Source organism: Caretta caretta, chromosome 10 (assembly GCF_965140235.1).
Source record: "Caretta caretta isolate rCarCar2 chromosome 10, rCarCar1.hap1, whole genome shotgun sequence".
Classification (NCBI taxonomy): domain Eukaryota; kingdom Metazoa; phylum Chordata; order Testudines; family Cheloniidae; genus Caretta; species Caretta caretta.
This window is the reverse complement of record NC_134215.1, coordinates 73,060,433-73,080,695: the sequence shown is the minus strand read 5'-3', so window position 1 is coordinate 73,080,695 and position 20,263 is coordinate 73,060,433. Positions and strand designations below refer to the sequence as shown.

The 20,263-nt window shown below is 48.5% G+C and overlaps 1 protein-coding gene across 4 annotated transcripts in view; it reads right to left on the bottom strand.

Moving 5' to 3' along the window:
* Positions 1-372: 372 nt before the first annotated feature.
* Positions 373-20,263, bottom strand: part of ST8SIA2 (ST8 alpha-N-acetyl-neuraminide alpha-2,8-sialyltransferase 2) — a 40,629-nt gene continuing 20,738 nt past the window's right edge. For 2 of the 4 annotated variants that reach the window (XM_048868405.2, XM_075133188.1), the window contains exons 5-6: positions 15,440-15,733; positions 373-3,006 (exon numbers count right to left, since the gene is read on the bottom strand). In XM_048868405.2, coding sequence (XP_048724362.1) covers positions 2,721-3,006; positions 15,440-15,733 — 580 coding nt within the window. In that variant the 3' untranslated portion in view covers positions 373-2,720. Of the gene's footprint in view, positions 3,007-4,717; positions 4,761-6,398; positions 6,855-15,439; positions 15,734-20,263 lie in introns of those variants that run through there. The other 2 variants (XM_075133190.1, XM_075133189.1) reach the window with 2 other exon arrangements.

The following is a 20,263-nucleotide window of genomic DNA, read 5'->3' as shown; positions in this document are numbered from 1 at the left end:
TGCCTGGGGTCCATTCCAGGAGCAGCAGTGTCACTGGGATACTCTGCCTGCTGAGTTGCTTTGTGTACAGCTGGCATGTGTTTTGATTCAATCAAACAGCAAGCCCAGGAGCTGGCACATGTGAACCAGGGAAACAAAAATGCATTTTTTTTTTAAGGGAAAAAGCTGCCTGTTACATAATGCCCTTGGCTAGAACTCATGAGGCTTTGCAGGTGTTTTAAAATATCTTGCAGGAAGACCTTTAAGTAATAGCCACACCTCCCTTTTAGCAAGGCAAGCAATCGCTTTCTCTTCTGAGGCCCCCAATCTCCGCCGCAAGGAAACTAGGCTGTGCTCCTGCCACGGACATGGAACGTGCAAGGGTACCAGCTATGGCCCTGTAGTAGCTTTTTATTTTCTAATCGGTTTACAAATAAAAGTCACACCATTTATTTTATTTCTGAAAAAAGTTATGGTCATAGAAATTGCTCCCTGGCCTAGGGCCACTTGCTAAAGGTAAGGAGTTGAGGTCAAGAATCCAGTGGCTTCACCTTTAGCCACCACCTCCTCCTAGCTGGGCATGAATGGCGGAGAAGATGGTCTGTCTTGAATGATAATTCATTACTCAATTGAGTAAAGCCTCTCATGATCATAAAACAGATTGGTTTTTGATGCTTCTTTCTTTTTAATCTCTTCCCATCTCTCAAAAATTACAAGTAATTATATCAAGGTCCAAGGTAGGATGTATACTCAGAAAATCAAGATGAATTTAAAAACTTGGGCTAAAAAATAAAATAAGGGATATAATTTCCTTGGGTTAGGAAGAAACTTCTCCTACAGGCAGGTTAATCCATAATGGTTACCTGCTCCTTAATGTGAATCAGGTTGAACGCTAATTATTAGATTAGACGGTCTTACAGGCATGGCAATTTTTTGTTCATAAACATGACATACAGTTTTACCTTTTAAAAGTTATGGAGGCCGGCACTCAGATTTCAAAGGATCAGTCTCAAGTAGTTTAACCCCACAATGTAGGCATGTAGATAACAAAAAACTAATACTAACAGGACCTCTTTCACAATTAAAGACAAAATTCTGTAATGCCATTTGTTGCGGTTGTAGTTTAAATTAAACTTTCTGCACTCTTTGTAACCCAAACCCAACTGCGTTCTGCTGACAAATGAGAGTTAGGAAAGGAAACTGGAATAGAAACAGGAAGTGAAATTGACTAACCAGATCAATCTAGTCTCACTGACAAACAAACAAACAAGAAAAGTGGAAAGCAAATTTGTTTTTTTAAGAACGACTTCACTCTTTTTACTGTAAGTAGTAATAGTAATGCAGGGAAGGGACTGATTTATTTAAACTCTGAGTGAAATTCACCCGTGTGTGGAGGGCCAGCTTGATATCTATATACAGTACCACTTAAGTCCTACCTAAGTCTTCAACATAAAGATTAGCTAGGTCTTAAGTAGTGCACAGGCCTCATGGTGGTTCTCTGCTCAGACGTGAATGTCACCTGTATGATTTAATTTTGACAGGGTCCTGTTACACCCTCACTTTTGAGATTTCTGCTTAGCTGAGACTTAGGCCCGTTACTAATTTTGGAGTAGGGAGAAGAAAGGGCTGTTTAGCAGGCAGTGATCGGGAAGCAGGAGTTACAATGTGCTTATGGTTTTCACAGGCTCTGGCAGATGCTGAGTGCCTTTGACAGTGTAAGACTTAGCACTGACTGCACTGGTTTCAGCAGCCCACCTGCTACGTTCCAGTGTTTTTGCTTTTTCTGTTAGTTCTTTAGGAGAGGAATAAAAAAACATAAACACAGCGTCCTTCTGAGACCGTCAGCCCAGTCTGATCTTCACTAGCCCCTGTGTTGTCTCCCGCTCCCGGAAGGTCCTGTGTCTCCTTTGACAGCAAACTTCATTCAAATCAGCCTGCTTTTGAGGGCCCTGTCCGGTGTCTCCTGGAGTCACAGTCACTAGGGTGAGTCTCACGCTGCATCTCAAGGGCTCTGTCCAGAGTCCGGCGGCCTTTCCAAACAGGCTGCTCTGACGGTGGCACCCTTCTCACCAAACCACGTGGGATATCTCTGAACTGGTAACCATCTGGACGATGTTGCGTGCCATTCACCGGGAGAGAGTATGGTTGTCCTGCTGCGGAGAAGGGACCACGGTGCTCAGCTAGGTCCTGCTGCGTTTCTCAGTTCCTGTCCAGTCATTCAGGCAACCTCTCAGCTCTTTAGCCACAAACAAAGGCTCCCTCTCCGCTCCCCCCACAACCCCATTATTAGCACTAAGCCAAGAACGCTATATACTGGGAAGTGCCAGCACGTGGGTTCTTGGCCAAACAGACCCTAACTACCCACCTTGGACCAGTCACACACATGGCCTAACATTTACCTGTCACCCTAAAGTACTCTGAAAAACCAAGGTGACCTTCAAGCATTTTTGACGTTGTAGAACTAACTTCTTTCTGAGCCTAACCAGCCCAAGGCAAAGCCTTGAGCCCGGGCAGCAGCTTCAGACTCTTCTGCAACTCGTCTGTCCTTCCCTTGGGGAACACCAAACAGTTATACTACTCAGGCCAATATATATAGGCACCATGTATATATATGTTTTTGTCACTGTTCTGCACGTTAACAAAGAAAACCAACCCCACTAGCCACTGCTCAGCCTTTTCCCCCGCTCCCCCATCCTCCCATGGCGTGTAGCCTGCAGGAACATGAGCCACAGAAGCCTGTCTTACGTGGCCCCATCGCACTCTCCGACAGTCAGTTTCAAGGCTCCTTCCTGGTGCAGCGTCTTTAGGGCTTTGAACTCCAATGGCATGGTGTGGGGGCTGGCCTGGGAGGTGTAGCCGTACTTCAGGCTGTCATAGTAGTGGTATTTGACGGGGTTCTGGTTCTGATCCCGGGGAAAAGGCCAGAAGCCATAGAGATAGATCCTGTTGCAGAAGCGGGTGGCCAGGGTGTACATGAGCAGGCCGGTGGTTGGTCGTTTTATGTGCACTTTGTTTGTTAGCCAGTACCTGGAAAGGGGGAGAAAACCAAATCCTGTTATTCATGCCATAGCAAGACTCGCCATGCGCAGCCTTCATGTCACATACTGTCCCCTTCCCTTCCTCTGCCCTCGCTACATCAAAGACAGATTCAGTAGTGAGAGATGGCTGATTGATGTAGCAGTTCTGCTGGCCAAGAAATAACTACTGCTGCATTTGGTTCATGACTAAGCAGCTGTCTCTCTGTCTAGGAATTTACAGCACACTTGTCACTGAGGTATCTGAGTGCTTTACCGTTCTTCAATCCCTTATGAAAAAAAACTCCTACAGTAGTGGCCCACAGTATTTCAGTCCATAAACATCTTCCTTACAGCAGAGAAGACCAACACTAGAGACAGGTCAAGTAGTCTCTGTCAACCTCTCAAAACACACACTCCCACGTACATTATATAAGCAGCTCATTGTTATCACTGATGCATGATGTCTTGACTCTCTAGTAACTGTAATGGGGTTGTGAACATTTTTGACTTTGAATAAGGGGTCGCTGAGTTGAAAAGCTGGAGAAACACCGAACTGCAGACTATTAAAGCCAGTGCTCACCTCTGCGGTCCCTTGTCAGAACATACCACAGCATTTTGGAGTAACCGTGCATAGAGCAGGAGCAAGCACTAGTATTACTGAGATGGTTTGGGGCCAGCACTGTTAAATACTATATTATTTTTCATGAAGGATGACAGAGAAGATGGGTGGAAGTTGCATCCTGTTGCAATGGGTCAAGATACAACAAAAGCCCTATTGAAAGTGGGAGTGTTTTGGGCTGTGACTAGAAAATACTGCAGTAATATTGTATTGTCACAAAGAATGTTACTAGCTCCTGGAGTTTGACAGCACGGAGCATCTGTCTGCCTTCCTGAGCAGAGAGCACTGTAATGGGGGGAGGGTGGAAAATCTCCCCCAGGTGTATCCTTTCCCTACCGAATCACATTTGATATTGTCCATGTTCTACACCTGACATCCCTGGCTGTAGACCGAACTGCCTGTAGTGCCCGCAGCTGCTGCTTGCCTGTGATCATGCTTGGCTTGCACTTCCCCAGAGTCAGCCTGTTCAAACGCCTGCCATGGGGTATGTTCACGTTAGATGCCCATGGATTATGGTTAATTGGGATTTCAAAGAGCCTAGTTTCAGACTCTGCAAGGCTGACTGGGCTTTCGATAGGAAATGCAGAGCAGGGTTTGGCGGCTCTGTGCAGCATTTCTGGGAGGTTGCTCAGCATTCTGAACTTCGATTTTGCCCTCACAGGTCCCACTCCACAGTGCAGGCCTTTACACTTGCGTGCATTCCCACTGACTTCTGTGGGACTCCTTGCAGGTGTCCACTCAGCGGAATCCCTGTGCAGGAGCTGAGCCTCAACCCTGCAAATTAGCTTTGCCGAGGAGCCATGAACATTTAGTAGCCCAGGTATAAAACCTACTTGTCTGCCTTCGATTAGATGGGGGGAAAATGACACTCCCCGAGTGAGCTGGTGAGTAGAAGTTTATAAGTGTAGCTAAGTTGGAGTAGAACTCTCAGGACATGCTAGGAACACAGTCCTGCTTTCCTGTAGGTTAGTGGTGGTGACGGCTGGCTGCTAAGCATTCACATCACCTGCTATCTGAGCGCCTGTGGCTACGGCAAAGCACTCTGCTGTGACCTTTCTGGAAGGAATGTCTTGGTAAGATGGTGCTCCTTCGAATGGCTCACCTGCTCGCCAGACAGCATTTGAGAGGGGTGATGCTTCCAGGGTCTGCCAGGGAAAGAAACATGGTGATGTGCAGCTGCCTCTGAAAATCCCTGCTCAGAGGCATTATCCCTGCAGCTTCAGCCCGGCCCCATATGTTGTCGTAAGAGAAAAGCAAACTTTGCTATTGTAAAGCCGCACAGGGTTATCCCACAGGTGGCCGCGAAACAGCTGTGCCTGTGTATGTCACACGGCAGCCCAGAGGGCAGCCATTAGACCAATACAGCCAACGAGAGACATGGGCTATTATTACAGCCATTTAATACTGAGAAGCCAGGGAAAGTCCTTCAGCAGGGAAGTTACTGTAATCCAGCTGCACTGGAGATACCTGTAAAGCCAAATTCATTCGTTCGTGCTGGTGGAGTTACACCAGGGATGAATTTATCCCATAAAGTTTAACAGCCTCAAAATTCCCTCTGCTACCGCTGCCAGTCTAGCACTGGCATTTTAACAGTATCTTATATTGTGCCACACCTTGGGCCGTCATACAACCCCACAAAGCAGAACACTGGCTGCATCACAACCTATCAGAGGTATTTTTTTCAGGGGTTGTTTGTTTATAGATACCAGGAAACCTATGTATGGACCACAGCCTTGTTCAAGTTCCACTGCAAAGAATGGGAGGCCCGAAAGGATACCCAATGTCCCAGTCATAGAGACAGCTGAACCGTTAACGGTAAGTCTACATTGCAGTCAGAGATGTGACCGCAATACATGGAGATGTAGCTGAGCTTGCTTTGATCTAGGTAGCTCGAATGACAACAGCAGTGAACCCATGGCAGCATGGGCTGTCCAAGCCCACGCAGGACCCTGGGTATGTCCTCCAGCAGCTAGTCAGAGCTGCCATGTCTTCACTGCTGTTAGGTGAGCTAGCTAGATGCACGCTAGCACAGGTAAATGGACACGTGCGGAAGTCCCACTTCTGACTGCAGTGTAGACAGACTCGATCTGTCTCCGTTGCAAAACAAACCCCACGGCAGCATATCTGAGTGCCCAGGTCAACTGACTTGGGTATGTGGGGCTCATGCTACTGAGCTAAAATTAGCAGTGCAGATGTTCTCACTCAGGCTGGAGCCTGGGGTCTGAGACCTTCCCCCTTGCTGGGTTTTGGAGCCTGGGCTCCAGCGCCAGGGAACGTCTATGCTCTATTTTCAGCCCTATAGCTTGAGTCCCCACCAGCTGGAGCCAGTTGACCCTAGGCTTGGAGACTTGCTGCTTTGAGGTTCTTTTTGCATTGTGGCTATACCATAAGGGTTTTAGTAACTGGGGCCTTAGGGCTGGAGTACCCAGTAGCAGGAGGGCATGAGCTCCCCTGCACTTCAGCTGCATTTCCTGGAAGGGGAGATCGGACAACCCTGCAGGCAAGGGGTGAACGACTATTTGTAAAGCCCCTGCCCTGAGGGGAGAAGGCCTGGCATGTGTGGTTTCTGGTTTGCACTTTTGGGTACCCTGGAAAGGGAGAGCTTTTGATTTGGCTGGCAAGCCAAATTGCCCAACTGCTAGGAAACGGAGGTACTGAAATGGGGGAAAGACATGGCTGCACCTGGATGCCAGACAGATACGGCCACTCTCTTGCAGTCCCTCCTTGCATCTATGTACAAAGTCTGAGTAATGCTTGATGTTTCATGTCATTTTAAAAAATGTTTTAATGGTAGAAAAAAAACCCAGTGCCAGCAAGAGGAGCAACCCTACAAAAACAAACTTATGCATGCAGCCCAATATTCACGAGTAACCCTACAATAAAAATCCATGCATCTTTCTCCTGTATTTCCTTGTATTGCAGATACGAAATTCTGACACCGAACACTGAGCCTGAAGTACTTCTGGGCGGCACATGGGCAAAACATTTTCCCTTCTCAACATCCAGGGATCTGCTAGTGCCAGTTGGCAAAGGTGCCTCCTGCCTTAGTGCTGAAGACTTGGGATGAGGTGGGAGGGAGGGAGGCTCCAACTCTGGGCCCTTCTGGAGACAGAGAAGATGGATGTGCTGAAAGGAAAGAGCTCCTGGGTTGTAAAGCGCTCGAGCTATGGCGCCGGCTCGACTGTGGTGAATGCATCTCGTCCTCGCTTTGCGGGAACCGAGAGCTCCTCCGGTGATGTCTGGAAAGGACACAGGGGGCGCTATTTAATGGGCAGCTTGTCATAGCGGCCACATGAGTTATGCAGGAACAAATCACTCTCTTGTCGCTTTCACTGCTCTGGTCAATTTAGACAGCATCCACATTGCCAGCGCATGTGCTGTTCCCAATTCGGGAGAACAGCTGGGGACTGAAACAAACACTAATTAATTTTGCAAACCCAAATGAGGCTGTCTGGGCGCACATGGGATGCTGTGTCAATAGCACACCTTTACTATGCAAGGTCCGGGATTTTAATTAGGAGGCAAGGTAATCTTGAGGAAGGCAGTAATTATTTTTCAAATTGGCGACTCCAATCACCATAACTATTAAGTGTAATGTTTTATGGAAGCAGACAGCAATTAAAGGAGACAGTTAAGAGGAAACTCTGCAACTTGAGACTCCCCTTTCCTGAGCTATTCTGGCAGTCTGGACCTTCTTCAGAAGGTAGCTGTATGGCATTTATGTAAATAAATCGTCGGAGGCTGAAGCAGCCACAGAGAAACGGGCTGATGTCTAGGTGGGCCTGGGTGAGTAATAGAAACTGTAATACCATCAGGCAAAAGCTGTCTGAAACAGTTCTTGTACAGGATCCACAATAGTTACCAATGAAAAACCCAGTTAGATCATCATGTCTGTCCCCTGTAAGGACAGGATGCAGCTGCTTATGATGGACCTGTTCCCTATTAAACGGATACTTGATTGTAATAAAAAAGGCAATAGCTTCAAGAAATAAAGCCCCAGCAGTCTTGTGCTGCTTGGGACACATTGTTCCTGTGTAGCATTGCTAGAGGGACTATCTTTCGTAGATGACTTAAAACAGAGATCCTGAGCCCTGTGGTCACTGGAAGGTCCCATGGAACTGGTTTTTCCCTAAAAGTAGACCAGATATAACTGCCCCAGTTAGAAGCTGACCAGGACACTGGGCTGATGTCAATTTCCAATACAATTCCCAGTGGCTCAGTATTCCTTTTCACCTTGTTAAAGTGTTGCATAGCATTAGTGTGTGCTGTTCAACGCTTGGTATGTTCCACTCCAGAAGTGGTTGTATCCTAATCCTGTAGGAAGTGATCTCTGTGCAGTACCTCTGTATTGTAAAGTAAGTCCTGTGAGCCTCCAGAATGAAAAACACTCTGTCATTCTCCTTCGTGAAACTGTAGCCTCCACTGAGGATGGTGGCGGTTCCTCCACCCTGCACATCAATAAGATTCACAAGTCTCCCTTCCATTCATCTCTGCTTAGCATCACTCTGCATAGAGCCTGTCCGTAATTTGTGTGGAAAAGTTCAGTGTGCGGAAAAGTTCTGCACAGCCAGACAACATTGTGGGACTGCCAGCTGTTCATTTCAATAACAGAGAGAGCTGATTTTCAGCTAAACATCACGTCTGATCCCCATGCTGATGGGTCCTACAAAAGCCTGGGTTGGATTGCATGTACCCTTTGAGTTGAACAGAAAAATCCTGTAATAGGAGAATGCCACTAGTGTGAGTATAAGAAACCCAGGTCAGCCAAGAAATCAGGTTATAGGAGCATCAGCTGCTGTTTTTCAGTGATGAACGTCACAATAAATAAATGTATGTATGTATGTATGTATGTAACTCCAGGCTTTTTTAAACCAACTTATTCATAAAAGTGAGATAAAAAAATCAAACACACTCTTCTGGAGAAGCTGGTCCCTCACTGGCAGAAACATGCTATAGGTCTGCCCTCTATACAGCAGTCAGATCAGTGGGTCAAATTCTACTCCCAGTTACATTTGTAGAAATCTGGAGTAAATCTATTGCAGTTACTCCAGATTGACGTTGGTGTAGCTGAGAACAGAATCTGGCCCATTATCTGTTAAGCGCCTAGCATGCTGTGGCTGCTATACATAATCAGAATGCACCTAAAATATAGGGACGATCATCCTTCCACCAGGCTAGCATCTGGCAGACCTATTCTGTCGGTCAATCTAGGTTCTTAATCTACCACGCTTAACTATGTAATAACTGAACGCCATATAAAACAATCAAACTTGCATTAGTCAATGTAGAAATGGGACCAGATCACCTTAACGCCCCTTTAACTTTGGCAGGAATTTAGATTCCAAAGCTGGATCAAGATCTGAATTTTACAGTTGGCCCTTACTGTATAACAAGCCAGATCAAACCCCTGCACTGTGCAGAGTTTGGAATCCACACAACGGCATTCAAAGTGTGTGGCTTAGGCCCATCTCTAACGATCAGACATAAAATCAAGTTGAGGGGAGAGAAGCCTTCACACATCACCAGTGTCTCTTGCTTTGAAAGTAAACAGCGCAGCCTTTACTGTACACAGAAGCTGTTATGTGCCATTCAGCCGCTCTCTCTTCATTCCCAATTCAGATCCTTTCTTACAGCTCACTCCTTGTGGTCTAACTTCTCCTTTGAAACTCACCTTAGCCCTTTGCAGTGACAGCTGTGTACTTTTCACACCATAAAGAGGAGAGAGCGTGAAAGTGACTCTCAAGAGAGCTATATGCCTGCCTGCCTTTTCCCACACTCCAAGCGGGGAGACATGTCCCTCTGGGCATATCCCCTCCTATTACTTTCCTTTGCCTCTCCACTCCCCCCCACCTGTCTGTTTCTTTTGTCATTTGTTGACTCTATCTTCACCTTGTAAGCTGGGACCTCACCTGTAAAGCCCCAGGCTACGGGTGGGACAGCGCAAACCCTAGGCCCCACTTCAATCCCACTTTAAGTCCTATTTTGAGGACGTCAGTGGTGCACAGACTTTGCGCAGGGCCCCCCCCTTCACAGGGATGAATGTCACCCATTATTATTGCTCGGCCTTTTGGCTAAGATCAAGTGTTTAATTATTATTTGTGCTGCTGTAGTGCAAGCAGCTCCAGCCCTGGGCCAGGCCCCCTAGGTGCTACGTCTGTACAAATGCAGAACACAAGGACCAGTCCCTGCCCCAGAGAGCTCACATGACTCGTACTCACTATTCTGATGCTGAACGCAAAAAGAGACCCCGTCCAGTAGGTTCAGGCTAACATTGATTTATCCATTTTTTGAACAGAGGGTGTTAATAAAAAGCCAATAAAATTAGAAATGGTCCAGCGCCTGGAGGCCATGGTGAGGGGTATAGTGACAATGCCAGAATAGACAATGGAAGGCAGACTGAAACGTGTGCATGAACTTTCTATACAAACACTTACACTCAAACCTCCACATACACAGCCATTTAAATTTCACCCCCCATTCTTTTCTCCTACCTCCTGCAAATGTACGTCTCTAACACAAGCTGCTTGGCAATGAGATTACAGGGCTCTTAGGAGCCACTCACAGCTGCCTTGTCAGGTGGCTTGCTTGCTTTCCAGCCTGTGAGAGAACCTCTCAATTCTGCAAGCCCCTTGCCAGCTTGTTCAGGGGGCATTTTACAGAATCACTCAGAAGTGCTTGTGCATTCCAGGAACCTCATGGCCCCAGGGCTGCCCTGGAGTGCTGGCTGCAGGTGTGATGAGATATTAAACCCCATGTTTCTAGGTGCGGCTATTCTTATTCCTAGGTAGAAATACCATTTTAGAACTGCGATAGTCTCCCCCTCCCCTTCCCTGTGTCCCTCATGTCAAGATGTTCATGCTCCTTTGGCCTCCTGCCTTAGAATAGGATGACCAGACGTCCCGATTTTATAGGGACAGTCCCAATTTTTCGGTCTTTTTCTTATATAGGCTCCTATTACCCCCCACCCCCCCATCCCGATTTTTCACACTTGCTGTCTGGTCACCCTAAGGAATCCCATTCACACCATAGGGATGCACAGCTTGTCGTGTCTGACTGCATAAAGACGCCCTCTTTGCCTGTTCCACAAATCATCTGGAATTTCCGATACCCTACTCCACAGCATGGCCCTCAGGGTGCCTATTTAAAGCGCATTCCTAGCCAGAGAAGCGATGTTTCAGCTGCCATCAGGGTGGACAATAATAACCAATATTTTACATTTACAACAGCGCCTTTCCTTCCAAAGGATTCCAAAGTGCTTTCTGAACAACCCGGCGAGATCTTGTTCCAGCCACCACTGAAATGCAGCCGTCTCTGGGTGGAAGACAGCCACATTCTAGCGATGGTAAATAAATTCCTACTCTGGTTCCACCAGATCCTCACTTCCGATCCTACCCAGTGCACAGCTAAACAGCTTGTAAGACACAACTTTCTCTCTCCAAAGAGTGCTGTGGAATCTTTAGTAACTCCAAGCGTCAGGGCTGCTTGGCTGGCAGACAATCCCCGGCCCTGTCTTGATGACATTCAGCTCAAGCTGGCTTAAAGCTCACAAGTCCAAAGATATTTCCCCCTAACAGCCCGTTCTGAACATTCCTCCAGAACGGTCACTACATTCCTGCTATCCTGCGCAGACCCCGGCCCTGCGAAGGTTTAATCACGAGCGCAGTCTCAGCTGTGCTTCTGGGCTAGTGCAGCTGCATAAGCAGCTCACCTCTCACCCAGTCTCAGTGCAGCGATTGTCGTCATACTGGAAATTCACCCGCCAGCTTCTCTCCAGATGCTCTCCAAGCCAGCTAGTGGCTAACCCTCCGAAGTGCCCATACCCAGCCCTGTGTCCCTGAGGGTGACCTGGAGTCAGGATTGCAATGATGCACCACTAGTCATTCATTAGCTCTCAGTTTGTGAGCTTGTTCTCCTGCCACTGGACTGATAGGGACGAGAGCCAGAGCGGGAGGGCAGGTCAGTCTGTCGCCTTCATGGCTGCAGGGCTGATCCTCTTGGTGGGGTCGAGCTCACTCTGTGCCTGTAATTGAATTAGCTCTGTTCTGTATCAGCTGCCAGCTCTCCTCGTCCCCTCTCCTCGCTGCCATGCTCATTACAGACGTGACTAGTCTCGGGAAGAGCCAGCGATTCTGCCCTTGTGCCGCTCACTTCACTGGCTGCGTGTCCTGGCCCCTGAAGCCTTTAACTAGCCCAGTGGCCTCTGCTGTAGCTGTGACCAGTCATGCCACATGAGCCTGCCTGAAACTGGAAGGGGAGACCAGTCTGCCTTGAGTTTAATGGCAGCCCAGAGCCTCACTGAATGGCAGCCAACGTGGTACTTAGGATCTGTAGTCTATGCCTGGTCAACATATATCCAGCTTCCATTTGTAAGGCTCCTGTGCACCAGTGCTCTGGCCTTCTTGGGCACCCATCCTAGCTCTGGGCAATGCATCAGTGCCATGGCCTTACTGGGCACCCATCCTAGCACCGGGCAGTGCACCAGTGCCATGGCCTTACTGGGCATCTGTCCTCGCACTGGGCAGTGTACCTGCCTCCTGGTTTGACTGGTGCTGTCTGGCTGGGCACCCTCGCTCACAGGAAACATTGTCAGAAGGCTGAGAGAAGGATGTCCCTTCCTAGCGTCCCAGTGTGGTTCCCCCTTGCCAGCAGATCCCATCAGATTCTTTACACTGTCACTTTCCGTGTCCTGAATAGTCACCGAGATCTGCTGATAGGGAACTCGATCCCAGAGCAAGGGAGCATGAACGGAAAGAGGCCCTGGGAATGCATCCCCAATTGCACCGAGAGACGCCACCTAGGGGCTGCCCGTAGCACTTCTGAGCCTGGCACTTCCAAGGCCCCAGGGTTCTGGGACGTTCACGCTTTGTGGCTCCTCCATCCCCTCATTCACTCAGGATCGCCAGCCCCGCTTCTCTAGCAGCTGCACCATACAGGCTGCATGCAGCTCCTCTTGCCAGCCTTGCATCTGGTTTATTTCGGGAGACACTCGGGAGAGTACAATATTCATCAGCTCCCTGTCAAGCCCTGACAGGCCTCCATTTGGCTTGCTCTGTGTGCCGGAGGCCTCCAGCCTGGCTTGATGGGTTGCTGCCGCAGGGAGCCATTCTGCAGGGCCCGGCCAATCAGCGAAGGAACTGCAGCATCAGTAGGCACAATCCATTACCAGACTGGCCCATGGAGCCCCTCCTTCGCCCTGCTCTCCTCCCACCGGGAGACATCACGAGGACCTTGCCAATATCTCATGCAGCGTCTCCTGTGGGGAGTTTCTTGCACAGGGACGTGCTGCAATCATAGGATTAGCAGCCTGTTGATTTAAAGGGCTTATTACAGGAGCTTAATTTTATTTTGACAGATGAAAGTAAGTCAATTACAGCTGGAAATAGCTCAAGGTTTGGGCTATATTTTGTGCTTCCTGTGTCCTGTAGGATCCTTCCCCCACTTCCTTGGATAGTGACTCTCCTGCCTGAGAGTCCTCTGACCCAAAGGAAACCACCACCCTGCCAAGGGAAAACAGGTATTAATTTTGAGCCCAATTTCTGGTTCGTCCAGACAACAGGATCCCCCTCTCCGTGTTGTCGGGCCAAAGGGCCCCTCGGAGGCTGCTGTCTGCTCAGGTGGCCGTGCTCTGAGTCAGACACTTGTGCAAACGTGTGCTCAATAGTCCTTTGGGTTTGTTTCTGCTGAAAACCAGCCCCTGCTCCCTTCACATACACACCGGCCCTCAGGTGTGTTCCCAGGAGCTGCCCTGAGTGTACACTTGGTGGTGACCGTTCTGCCCCGCCCAGGCTGGGATAAGGCTCTACACAGCGCAGATCAATGGATCAAATGTACAGAAACTGACAACAACGCTCTGGGAGGAAAAACAATGTTCGTGGGGGAGGCAAAGCCACAAAGCGGCAGTGGGAGGGGAGTGCACGTGCAGACAGGTGTGTGCACAATTCACATCCCAGGGGAAAAACACCTCTGCAAGGAAGGGGTTGCTGCTGACCCCCCTTCAGAGAGCAAAGCTTGAATCATCTCTAATAGTCCAAGCTGACAGATCATGGCTCAGCTGCCCATTACCCTGTGGATTCTCCTTTTCTCCCTCTTTGGTTTACATGGACACCTCAACCCTGCATTAATAAACCCCTTTCTCTTGGTGCCTAAACCACTACTCATCTGACCTGAACAACACATACATCTCACGGCTAACCCCCACTCACCTGAGGCTCCGCTGTCAAAGTGGGCATCACCTTCTCCTCCATTCCATTCCATCCATCCATCCATCCATCCATCCATCCATCATTAAGCTAATCTATACACCTGGCCCTCAGCACCGGAGCACCTTGTACAAACGACGCGACTGACCACCTCCAGCCTTTTCTTTGGCTTCCTCTGCCAGAGCAGTAGGATCAACGCCAAGTCCACACAACAGTGCTGAATTTCATAGCCGTGCCAACGACCGACCACCCCGTCCCAGCCTGCAGGACAATTACCAATTCCTCAGCGTTGCCACAACCTGACGATGTTGCATCTCCATGCAGTGTTACAATGGTAGACGAGGACAGTCCTCAGCTGTTACGCCAGCTCCCTCCTGGTTCTGTGAAGAAGAAAGCCAGTTCTAGGGAAGTTCTTGTTTATCTCCTGTGAGCCTGTGATCTCAGGAGGCTTTAGTAGAAGCCCTCAGACTTTCAACTTCAGTTTTGGATCTGATGCAATTAAAACAGGGAGCAGAAGAACTTCATCGCATCCTCACCACTCTTAAGCCTGCAGTGTTTCCAGGGGGAGGAGGATGTAATAGAGAGAGTCAGAAATAAAAGGGGAGAAGGATTCTGTATTGTTAACCCTGGGGAGAAGAACCAGACTGACAGCCTGCGAGTCTCTCTAGTCACAGAGAAGGTAGACCAGAAGCTCCCCTCACCTAGACGTAACCCCCTGAGGCGTAAAAGGAAGTTAAAGCCCATAAAGCTAGTCTCAAGCAATGAAGTTGCCACTTACGGTGATGGGGTTTTATGAGGTGAATGCATACCCACCAAGAAGGGGGCTGAAACCACCAAAGTCATTTCACACGAGCTACTCTGGAACAGCCATCAGATGGTAGCAACTTTCCTTCATTCCTGACCCAGGCTAGATTGGAATCAATGAAAGGCTTTATAGCCCATTCCCAATCTCCTGATCCAACTAGCTCCGCAAGGACCATGCCTGTGACTGAGACAGAAGAATGGGGAAGGAGCAAGAAGATTAATCACTAGCTAAGCTGACCACAGCACAAATTCCTCACAGGGAAACAACAAATACGCCAGTCAAACTGCAGGTCTGAAAGTTACGCTGATCGGAAATCCAAGCCTAGAGCCAACAAAGCATTCACAGCCTGAGGGACCAGGGACACGGTGTAAGGTTTGCTATCACCCCAAATTCCAGGGCTATACACAAACACTTCCTGCAATGGGACCAGAGCTGGGAGCCTCAGCTTGCAAATGATCTAAAGCGAGGGTTCTCCATCTCTGGTCTATGGACCATCCATTGCACACCCAGCCCTTCCTGGTGGTCTGCAGAATGAAACACCGGGAGACTTGTAGTGGGTTTGGCTCAAGCCAGCTCCAGCACAAAGCATCTCACTCGAGAGGTTCATGAGATACCCGCTACTAAAACAATATCAGGAACATTCTGCTTTGTTGGGCCTGCAGCCCATCTGTGTCCAACTGCCAAAAACTGGTAGTAGATTAGCCAAAAACACCCCACAGGTCCCCATAACCCATCCTTGTCACTGAGAAGCGCCTGCCTAGTCCCCAGCGCAGTGTCCCGGCCCAGCAAGAGGGATGGGGAGCCAGGCAGGAATTCTCACCCTCGGACGGCGTGCAGCAGGCGCAGTGAGGGGTAGGCGGTGCGAACGTTGACGCGGTGCTTGAGGATGAGCTCGTTGACCCACTCCACGCGCTCCTTGCCCCCTTTGGCCATGAATGCCGGGATCCAGAGGATGCTGCCATTCAGGCTGTGAAGGCGCTGTAGCAGCTTCTCCCGCCAGGTCTCGTTCACCAGGTCCTCGAAGGCCCGCTGGATGACAGACGGATTCATAGTCACAAGGTCCGTCTTCATCCCCACGTCCCAGGCATAGTCCTGGACTGGGGCCAGATTACACCTGCAACACAGGAGAGAGCATCACAGGGTGCTCCAGGGAAGGGGAAGGACACACATTAGTCGGTGAATGTTAGCACTGGGGAAAGGTGCCTGATTGCCAGGCCTGGGGCTGCACAGCTATGGCACAGGCAATGCCAGGGCAAGCTCCCTTGCAACGCCCCGTGGCAGCGTGCTGCCATCCTGCCCCAGAAGGACGAAAGTGGAGCTCCGTCAGCCTTTGCCCTCTCTTCGCAGCGACCACCAGCAGAGGGGCCAAACAGCGTGGTGGTGACGCGGCAGCCTCGGGTGGTGGCGGAACACAGTTCTAGGGACCAAGAATGCCTCACTTTGACTCCTGGCTCTGCCACTGACTTCCTGTGTGACCCTGGGCAAATCCCGTAGACGGTGTCCCCTGCCTGAACGTCGGGATAGCAACCCCAGAGGGATGTTATGAGGATTGCTTAATGTTTTATAAAGAGCAGGGGAATGTTAATGTGATGAGGACACCTGCCTATTGGCGGAGTCTGTTCAGCGAGCTACATGAAATGCCTTTCAGTCACTACAACCCCAGGTCAGACTCATAGCAGATACTTTGAGGAAAGACCTTCTGCATCCCATTACCAATTCCCTAGAACATGACCTATCAAGAGCCTGCTAGGAATATTAGTGACTAACTAATGGCCCCTGGGCACCTAACTATGTTGCGAATGTGACTTCAGAGCACACAGTACTAGAATGTTACAGTAGCTATTCAGGTCAAGGCGATGGTTTTAATACAGAAAAAAACACTATGATCAGAACAAACTCAGAAAGTGTGTGTGTACCAGGCCAGAATGTGGGGCGTGTGTCTGCCTGCATGTATGCGTCTGTGTGCATGGGTCTATGTATGCACGCACGTTTGCACAGCTGGGTGAACGGCTACATCTGTGCATATACAGGCCTACATTGGCTTTTGAATGTGCGAATGTGTGTGTGAGTATGTCCGTCAGTTTGCATGCGTGTCTCTGCGTGGATGTTCAGAAATGTCCCAGGGCATGAATTTTTGGTACACATGTATGCTTGTACCGACATGTATCTGTACATGTGCACAGTTAACAAACACAAGGTAACAAAATACCTATGGTTACTGCTATGACAAATTTGAATCAAAGTGATTCTTCCAGCGCCGGGAAACCCGCTCTGCAATAGAGGTCTTGTGTGTCTCATTGTACCAGTATCACAACAGCCGGTTCTGACTGTCAAGTGGTGTGAGGGGCACAGAGTCCACTGTTACCTCTCATGATGGTATGTGCACCAGGGGGAAGGGGAGACACACAAAGCCTGAAGCTTGCAGGAGCAGCACCCATGGGGGGGAGAGAAGAGCTGGTCGTGTAGCCTCAGGAAAGCCGCAATGGCTGAGGAGCAGAGTGGGCCAAGGCTGGCTCTTTCCAGTGAGCCCTCCTGCTGGAGCAGAACCTGACCGAAAACAGAGGGTGCACCAGGGGGCTGGGCATGCTTGTGAGTGTGTGCATTGAGACACCCATCTCTAGTGACTCGGCAAGTCTCGCCAAGGAACTTACCGCACCGGAGCATGCAGAGAGCTGCTCTAATTGGAAGGGCTAGTGATATCCTGTGAGAGAGTTTCCGTCTCGCCCGGAATGACAGTGTGACACCTGCGGTCCTTAAGTCTAGCCTGGCTGGAGTAATATTATCCCGAGTCCCTTCTTCCCTGCCCGGCAACTGTGTGTTAAACAGCAGACCCCACAGTACCAGCAATGATAGCGATATCAGCAGGAGGTGGAAGCCAGGGATATCTGCGATTGTGGGTTCCAGAGGGCCAGCCTGCTTATGGGCTGCGACCTTGGGAAACCTTTGTGCAATGCAAGAATGGGACGCATGCACGTGCGCACACACAAAAGGAATTCACTCCTGGTGCTCTGGAAACTCCTCACACTCACTCTGTCTGTGATTCCAGCCCATGTGCAAAGGCATGGAAAGCCGTGAGGCACTGTGACTGAGGGCTGCATTTGCATTGAGCTGGGACAAGATCACCCCCTTTCCCTGTTGCTCCTGATGGTGGAATCCAAGTCACTTATTTCTGTCGCTTTGGGTGTTGGACAGATGACTCTACTGACCTATACTGTGCACCAGAGCCTGGTGCTGGCAGAATGGAGTGTATGAGCAGCTGATGTGGCCTCACAGGGCCCTGAAAGGTTGCTATGCTTCTGACAATGTGCTGAAAACCCCAGAGCACCCCTACGCTGCCTATCACATGCATTTCTGTCTGCCTGTCAACTGAAGGTCTCAAAGCACGTACTGAACATAGATGAATTAATCCTCCCAACTATCCCTACAGCACATCATTATCATTATCCCCATTTTACAGAGGGGGAAACTGAGGCACGGATAGATTAAGTGAAAGCAGAAAGCCTGCAAGGAATGGAAGCTGGCAGGGATCAGCAAGGAATGCTATCTTTTGGAGGTCAGACGGTGTAGGGATAAAGTGAGAACTGCCAAAAGCCAAGCAGAGTTGGATCTTGCAAAGGGAATTAAAACCAACAGTAAAGAATTCTATAGCCATATCAATAAGAAGAAAGCAAGGAAAGAAGAAGTGGGACCACTAAACCCTGAGGATGGGGTGGAGATTAAGGATTATCTAGGCATGGCCCAACACCTAAACAAATACTTTGCCTCAGTTTTTAACGAAGCTAATGAAGAACTTAGGGGTAGTGGCAGGGTAGCTAATGGCAACGAAGATATAGAGGTAGAAATTACCACATCCGAGGTGGAAGTCAAACTCAAACAGCTCAATGGGACTAAATTGGGGGTGGGGAGGCAGATAATCTCCATCCTAGAATATTAAAGGAACTGGCACATGAAATTGCAAGCCAAGTAGCATGGATTTTTAATGAAGCTGTAAACACGGCGGTTGTACCCTATGCCTGGAGAATTGCTAATATAGTTCCTATTTTTAAGAAAGGGGAAAAAAGTGATCAAGGAAATCACAGGCCTGTTAATTTGACCTCAATTGTATGCAAGGTCTTGGAACAAATTTTGAAAGAGAAAGTAGTTAAGGACATAGAGGTGCACGGTAACTGGGATAAAATACAACATGGTTTTACAAAAGGTAGATCATGCCAGACCAACCTGATCTCCTTCTTTGAGAAGATTGATATTTTTGGACAAAGGAAATGCAGTACATCTAATCTACTTGGATTTCAGTAAGGCATTTGATACAGTTCCACATGGAAAATTAGTTAAATTGGAGAAGATGGGGATTACTATGAGAATTGAAAGGTGGATAAAGAATTGGTTAAAGGGGAGACTACAACAGGTTGACTTGAAAGGTGAACTGTCTGGCTGGAGAGAGGTTACTAGTGGAGTTCCTGAGGGATGGGTCTTGGGACCAGTCTTATTTAACATTTTTATTACTGACCTTGGCACATAAAGTTGGAGTGTGCTAATAAAATTTGCGCATGACACAAAGTTGGGAGATATTGCCAGTACGGAAGAGGACCGGAATATCATACAAGAAGATCTGAATGACCTTGTAAACTAGAGTAATAGAAATGGGATGAAATTTAATAGTGCAAAGTGCAAGGTCATGCATTTAGGGATTAACAACAAGAATTTTACTATAACCTAGGGACTTATCAGTTGGGAGTGACAGAGGAGGAGAAAGACCTGGGTGTATTGATTGATCACAGGATGACTATGAGCTGTCAATGTGATGTGGCCGTGAAAAAGGCTATATAGTCCTAGGATGCATCAGGTGAAGTATTTCCAGAAGAGATAGTGAAATGTTAGTACCATTATCCAAGGCATTGGTGAGACCTCATCTGGAATACTGTGTGCAATTCTAATCTATGTTTAAGAAAGATGAATTCAAACTGGAACAGGTGCAGAGAAGGGCTACTAGGATGATCTGAGGAATTGGAAACCTACCTTATGAAAGGAGACTCAATGAGCTTGTCTTGTTTAGCCTAACCAAAAGGAGGCTGAGGGGAGAAATTATTGCTCTCTATAAATATATCAGCAGGATAAATACAAGGAAGGGAGAGGAGTTATTTAAGTTAAGTGCCAATGTGGACACAAGAACAAATACTTATAAACTGGCCGTCAACAAGTTTAGGCCTGAAATTAGGGGAAGGTTTGTAACCGTCAGAGGAGTGAAGTTCTGGAACAGGTTTCCAAGGGGAGCAGTGGGGCAAAAAACCTAACTGGCTTCAAGAATGAGCTTGATAAATTCATGGAGAGACTGGAATGATGGAACTGCCTACAATGGCATGTGTCCCATCAGCAACTACCAGTAGCAAAAATCCCCAATGGCTGAAGACAGGACACTAGATGGGGAGGGCTCTGAGTTACTACAGAGAATTCTTTCCCAGGTATCTGCCTGGTGGGTCTTACCCACGTGCTCCCTGTCTAACTGATCACCAGATTTGGGCTTGGTAAGGAATTTCTCCCTTGGTCAGATTGGCAGAGACCCTGTGTTTTTGTTGCTTTCCTCTGCAGCATGGGGTACAAGTCACTTCCAGTTTAAACTAGTGTAAGTGGTGAATTCTCTGTAACT